Source organism: Myotis brandtii, unplaced genomic scaffold, assembly GCF_000412655.1.
Source record: "Myotis brandtii unplaced genomic scaffold, ASM41265v1 scaffold456, whole genome shotgun sequence".
NCBI classification, from domain to species: domain Eukaryota; kingdom Metazoa; phylum Chordata; class Mammalia; order Chiroptera; family Vespertilionidae; genus Myotis; species Myotis brandtii.
This window is the reverse complement of record NW_005367431.1, coordinates 3,480,005-3,486,716: the sequence shown is the minus strand read 5'-3', so window position 1 is coordinate 3,486,716 and position 6,712 is coordinate 3,480,005. Positions and strand designations below refer to the sequence as shown.

At 46.2% G+C, this 6,712-nt stretch overlaps 1 protein-coding gene across 3 annotated transcripts in view; it reads left to right on the top strand.

Annotated features, from left to right (window-relative positions):
* The window catches only part of DHDDS (dehydrodolichyl diphosphate synthase subunit), a 29,612-nt gene that overhangs the window by 5,862 nt on the left and 17,038 nt on the right, over window positions 1-6,712 (top strand). For all 3 annotated transcript variants that reach the window (XM_005875152.2, XM_014546852.1, XM_005875151.2), the window contains exons 4-5: window positions 469-611; window positions 5,491-5,607. In XM_005875152.2, the coding sequence (XP_005875214.1) occupies window positions 469-611; window positions 5,491-5,607 (260 nt within the window). The remainder of the gene's footprint in view (window positions 1-468; window positions 612-5,490; window positions 5,608-6,712) is intronic.

The window sequence follows — 6,712 nt, the reverse complement described above, 5'->3', positions numbered from 1 at the left end:
TTGCATACTCCCTACTGGGGATGGAGCCCGCAACCTGGGCATATGCCCTCAACTGGAATCAAACTTGGGACCCTTCAGTCCACAAGCTGACGCTCTATCCACTGAGCCAAACCAGCTAGGGCTAGCCGGGCTCTTTTTACAGACAAGGAGACTTAGGCCCAGAGAGGTTAAATGATTCGCTTATAGTCACATAATAAGTGCATGTTGTAGCCAAGGACTAGAACCTGGTTTTTTATTCTCTCAGTGGAGAGTTCTTTCCAGTAGACCACAGTGGCATCAGCCTAGTACTCATTAAGTTCACATTTTTCAGTTCTCAAGTGGTGGCTTTCTGCATATTTAGTTCATTATTCTGACAGAAGCATTGGTGTTATCCTAGCTTGATGCTTTTCTGAGTCTGGGCCGAGGCATCTCTTCATTTCCCTTCCTACTCTTCCTTACACCCTAGCTCCTTGTCTTCTCCCTTCTCAGACTCTGCACTGGTGTTTGGCCCTGGGCATCCGAGAGGTGACGGTGTACGCGTTCAGCATTGAGAACTTCAAACGTTCCAAAAGTGAAGTGGACGGGCTAATGGAGATGGCCCGGCAGAAGTTCGGCCGTTTGCTGGAAGAGCAGTAAGATGCTGTCAGAGGGGGAGGGTATTCTTCCAGGATCTCCAGCCTAACCCTCAGCACTCTCTCGCGCGCGCTCTCTCTCTCTCTCTTTTTTTTGTTTTTTGTTTAAAGTATTACAGATGTCTCCTTTTTCCCGATTGACCCCCAAGGCTCCTGTCACCCCCCAGGACAAACCCCCACCGCCCCAGTATCTGTGTCCATTGATTATGCTAATATCCCTCAGCTCTCTTATCTGAAGCTTATTTAAGGAACTTTGCACCCTTTCAATGTTAGTCAGATCTCTAGAGTGGCAAATATGACAAGCTAGTTTTTCTTTTCTTTTTTTCAAAGCAAGCATTTACTTGAGGATATAGAGGTATTTCACAGAATGCAAGGACAAGTAAAACCAGCCTTAAGCAAAACTGAAACCAGGATTGATATCCATTAGGTAGCACCTCTTTGTACATTTCCTTCTCTCTACAGACCTGCTTTCCCTGCTTCACAGAATAGCCCAGAATGAACTAGATCCTTTCATGAGCCCACCTTAGATCAAATTTCCACCTCAAGACCAATAAGCTATGGCCATGGGAGTAGAGTGAGAGAAACATTGAAAAAGTCATTTTCTGCTGTAGTCATCTCCAAAAAGTTACTATATCCTCTTGGGAGACCTGGAATGATCCATAAGAGGTCTTTATGGAGAAGTTTCGCTACCACTGTTAGCTGTCATTAAGTTTAAGCTTAGGGAGCAAAGCCAGAAAGGGACACAGAAGATTGAGAGAGTTTGTTTGCTTTAAAGTATGGAGCCCTTTCCAGCCAGACTGCCCAGAAGTCTTCATTATAATCATTCTCTGCCCAGCTCCTTCCCATACCAGTCCAGGACGGTGAGAGAACAGAGAGCCTGAGCTCCAGTGGAGCTGGGCCTAGAACACTTCTGTCTTTTCTGTCCCTGCGAGTCAGTGTGCTGGGGAGAGAAGCCAGGCTTCTCTCTGTCCATTTTGGGTTGGTGAGACTCTGGGCCACAGACGTTGCTCCCTGCTTCTCAGCAGAGTCCCTGTGGCTCAGAGTTCACACTCACGGGGCTGGGGATGGAGGCATGAGGGCATATTCCAGGTGTTCAAATTTTTCTGTACTACACACTAATCTTAGCTTTTTAAAGTACTCACTAGAGGCCTGGTGCACAAAATTCATGTATTGGGTGGGAGGGTCCCTCAGCCCGGTGCACGGTCGGGGCCGGGGAGGGACGCAGGAGGTTGGCCAGCTGGGGAGGGACTGCGAGAGGGCTTCAGGGCATGTCCAGCCTGTCTCAGTCTCGATTGGCTGGACCCCAGCAGCAAGCTAACCTACCAGTCAGAGCCTCTGCCCCCTGGTGGTCAGTGCACATCATAGTGAGTGATTGAGCTGCCTTAGCATATCATTAGCATATTATGCTTTGATTGGTTGAATGGCTGACCGGACACTTAGCATATTAGGCTTTTAATATATAGGATAAGGCCTTGAACCTAGCATGTATTCTCATTTAATATTCACATTACCCTGTGAGAAAGATATCACCCCAGTTGTAAAGAGGAGGGAAGTAAAGACTGGAGAAGTTTAGGTGTGTATCCTGAGTCACACGGCTATCGGACAGGCAGAGCCAACACAGGATCTTTCTGACTCCAGCTCTGAGCTGTTGTCTACAACTCTGTAGCCTGAGAGTTAGGAGGCAATCTTATAGTTCCTGAAAGATCAAATGCATGGCGGTAGAGGTGCTACTGAGATTACTCTATTCAGTCAGTAGTTCAACAAACAGTCTTAGGTTATGAAATCCTGGACAGAGCAAGAAGAAACCCTAGTGGTGGCTTTCCAACTATGTGAGATAGAACCCCAGAGTTCCAGGAGTGGGTGTGCAACGAACCCAGAGAAAATGGGGTATGAGTGCTGGTTTGGTTCTGTTTATGATTTGATTTAAAGAAAGAGTACTTTGGCTAAAATAGGGGTGGGGAATGTCCGGCCTACAGGTTGTATAAGACTCATGAAATCGTTTGGTCTGGCCCTGCCAAGGCAACCACAGGTCAGACTCGAAATTCAATAAATCTAGGAGCTTTTTTCAACATAAATTTATATTAAGTAAATTATAGTAAGCAAATTCTATATAATAAAAGACTAATATGCAAATTGACCGAATAGCAGAATGACCAGTCGCTATGATGTGCTCTGACCATCAGGAGGCAGATGCTCAACGCAGGAGCTGCCCTCTGGTGGTCAGTGCACTCCCCCACGCAGCCACAAGCCAGGCTGATGGCTGGCGAGCGCAGCGGCAGTGGCAGCTCCCGCCTCCGCGGCAGCATGCTGGGCTGATGGTTGGCAAGCGCAGCGGTGGTGGCAGGAGCACTAAGGATGTCAGACATCCCCCAAGTGCTTCTGGACTGCTAAAGGGCGGAGGCCTGGCTGAGGGGACACCCCCACCCCCCGCCCAGTGCACAAATGTTGTGCACCGGGCCTCTAGTGATGTTATAAATGTCTAAATGGCTGTTGGCAGAAAAAAGGTTCCTCACCCCTTGGCTAAAAGAAGGTTGGAACACCACTGGCCTAGTTCAGCTTCATCAGTTGGGAAGCTAAACCCTAGTGAAGAGAAGAGAAAGGCTTGCCATGGTCACACAGCAAGCTAGTGGTAGAGCCAGATTGGGAACCCAGGTCTCCAGGTTCCTCACCAGGGCTTTGCAATAATCTCTACTTTATTATTATTATTTTTTTAAATCCTCACACAAGGACATGCTTAGAGGAAGAGAGAGAGAGAAATAGACAGACAGACATTGATGTGAGAGAGAAACATCCATCGGTTGCCTTCTGTGTGTGCCCCAATCAGGGATTGAATCCACAACCCAGGTATGTGCCCTGACCTAGAATCGAATCAGCAACCTTTCTGTGCACTGGACGATGCTCAACCAACTGAATCACTTTGGCCAGACTGCAGTAACCTCTACTTTATAGACCTCGCTCAAGTCATGCACCTCTTAACACAAGCCGATGCTGAGACTATGGCAGGAATGGTTACCCCAGTTTACAGGGTGAGGGAAACTTGGGCTCAGAGAGGCTAAGTGGTTATGCAAGGTCGCTAATAAGTATTGGCACTAAGACTTAAATCTAGGTATTCTTTTTATATATATATTTGATTTCAGAGTGGAAGGGAGAAGGAGAGAGAGATAGAAACATCAATGATGAGAGAGAATCATTGATTGGCTGCCTCCTGCACACCTCCCAACTGGGGATCGAGCCTGAAACCCAGGCATGTGCCCTTGACCGGAATCGAACCCGGGACCCTTTGGTCCACAGTCCGACACTCTATCCACTGAGCCAAACCAGCTAGGGCTAGGTATTCTTATTTATGTTTTGCTTTGATTGTGCATACATTTGTCTACTGTAGCTCCAGTGGGTTCTCAAAAATAGGTGATTAGATCTTGTTTTACCGTTAAAGAAATGTGGTTGAGGGTTAAAGGATGCATTGGCTGTGGATGTGGCCTTCAGCTCTGGATCAGTGTTCTCCATGACCTTCCAGAAACCCCCACTCTACAGTATACGTCTTGTTATTAAGCTTCCATTTCCCAAACATTAGTTGTTCAGTTTCTCCATAGCCTTCCCGGTAGAGAAGCTGGTTGGGTGACAGTGAGTTCATGCTCACTGCCTTTTGGGAGTTGCTGTATAGAGGCAGTGTGATGTCAAGATGAGGAGGACAGGCTCTGGAACCAGACTCCCTCAGTTCAAATTCTGGCTTTCCACTCACCAGCTTCTAATTTTGAGCAAATCACCCAACCTCCCTGTGCCTTAGTGTCATCATCTGTAAAAGGGAAATGATAATGATATCTGCCTCCTAGGTTGGTGTAAGGATGGAACGTGCAGATGTCTGAAAAGCGGTTAGACCATTGACTGGCATTTAGTAAACATATAAGTATTTTAGATGTCACGATTATTATATTTTGCCAGAAGATACAAAAGTAACCAATAGTACAGCTCCTGCCCTTGAGGAGTTTATTTAGTTTTCAAAATTTCCAAACAGCCCTAGCTGGTTTGGCTCAGTGGATAGAGCATCGGCTTGCAGACTGAAGAGTCCCGGGTTCGATTCTGGTCAGGGGCACATGCCCAGGTTTCGGGCTCAATCCCCAGGAGAGGGTGTGCAGGAGGCAGCCAATTAATGATTCTCTTCATCATTGATGTTTCAATCTCTCTCTCCCTCTCCTTTCCACTCCCTGAAATCAATAAAAATGTATTTTTTTAAAAAATGGGACAAACATAGCACAGAATATGTCAAATGCAACTTACCAACAAGGACACATGAGGTGATGTCCTGTGTGGTAAAGAGTTGGTATTTTGGGCTGGTTGGTGTTGCTCAATGGTTGAGCGTGGATCCATGAATCAGGAGGTCATGGTTAGATTCCCAATCAGGGCACATGCCTGGGTTTTGGGTCCAATCCCTAGTAGGTGGCATGCAGAAGGCAGCCGATGGATGATTCTTCCTCATCATTGATGTCTCTCTCTCTCTCTCTATCTCTCTGTCTCTTCCCATCTCTGAAATCAATTAAAAAACAAACAAACATTTATTTTTTTAAAAAGAGTTTGGATTTTCAAATCAAACAGACCTGGGTTTCAATTTTGACACAACACTGATGTCTGTATGATCTTGGGCAGTCTCTGTCTGACTATCCTATCTGAGCGTCAGTTTCCCTCTGTAGCATGGGGAATGTGGCGGACTCCTTTCAGAGTTCTTTGGTGGGGTGGGGGGGATGCAGTGAAATAATACATGTAGGACAGTGCCTGACACGCAGGAAAGCACTCAAAAACTGCTAATTGAGTGTCATCTAAGCACCCTGCTCTCTTCAGCTCAGCAGGTGCTGTGTCCCAACCCTGCCTCCTTTTCCCCAATCAGGGAGAAATTGCAGAAGCATGGAGTATGTATCCGGGTCCTCGGTGATCTGCATTTGTTGCCCTTGGATCTCCAGGAGCTGATTGCACAAGCTGTGCAGGCCACCAAGAACTACAACCAGTAAGTTTTTGGATTTCCCCTTGGGGGCCTGAATTAGTCTTTGACTCCCTCTACTGCAGCGGTTCTCAACCTGTGGGTCGCGACCCCTTTGGGGGTCGAACGACCTTTTCACAGGGGTCGCCTAAGACCATCAGAAAACACATATATAATTACATATTGTTTTGTGATTAATCACTATGCTTTAATTATGTTCAATTTGTAACAATGAAATTGGGGGTCACCACAACATGAGGAACTGTATTAAAGGGTCGCGGCATTAGGAAGGTTGAGAACCACTGCTCTATTGGGAGGCATCTTTGGTTAGAGACAACGAGGGGGTGGTTTTGGATACTTAGAGATCTCCTCCATCTCCAAGGCAGACCAGAGACCATTCTGCAGTACTATGTTGTATGTGTGTATACCAACTCGTACAGTTTCCCAACTTCCTCCTTCATTTCATATACCTCTTTCCCCCAGCCCCCTCCAAGGGATGGGGTGGGAATGCAGCAAGCCTTATCTCTGTCTCTGAAGACAATTCCTTTCAAGAAATTCTTTTTTTGTCCCACTCCTTTAACCACGGATAGGATGACCTTGGAAGGTGGTGCAGATGCAGAGGGGAACAGAGTTTAAGAATCCAAACTTCATTTTGTGTGGCTTTGGAATATAGTGTATGCTTGGCAGTGGATTTGTTTTGCATCAAATTTCCTTTCTGATCTCCTTGTTTGTGGTACGTGCCCTTGACCACTAATATCACAGTGGATTCCCTTCCTCTGAAAGCTGGTTGGTAATAGAAGGGGGAGAGGATTAGAAGGTAATAAGAGTCATTTTATACTTGTTTTATTACAAAGCTAGTAACATGTTTATTTCAAGAAAACTTGGGTAAAAATTCATAATCTTGGCGGGGAGGGGGAGAGGGAGGGGGAGGAGGATATAGGGGGAATGAATGGTGATAGAAGGAAACTTGACTTGGGGTGGTAAACACATAGTACAGTGTACAGATGATATGTTGTGGATGTGTGCACCTAAACCTGTATAATTTTGTTAACCATTGTCACCCCAATAAATTAAATGATAAAAAATTCATAATCTGCCCTAGCTGGTTTGGCTCAGTGGATAGAACGTCGGC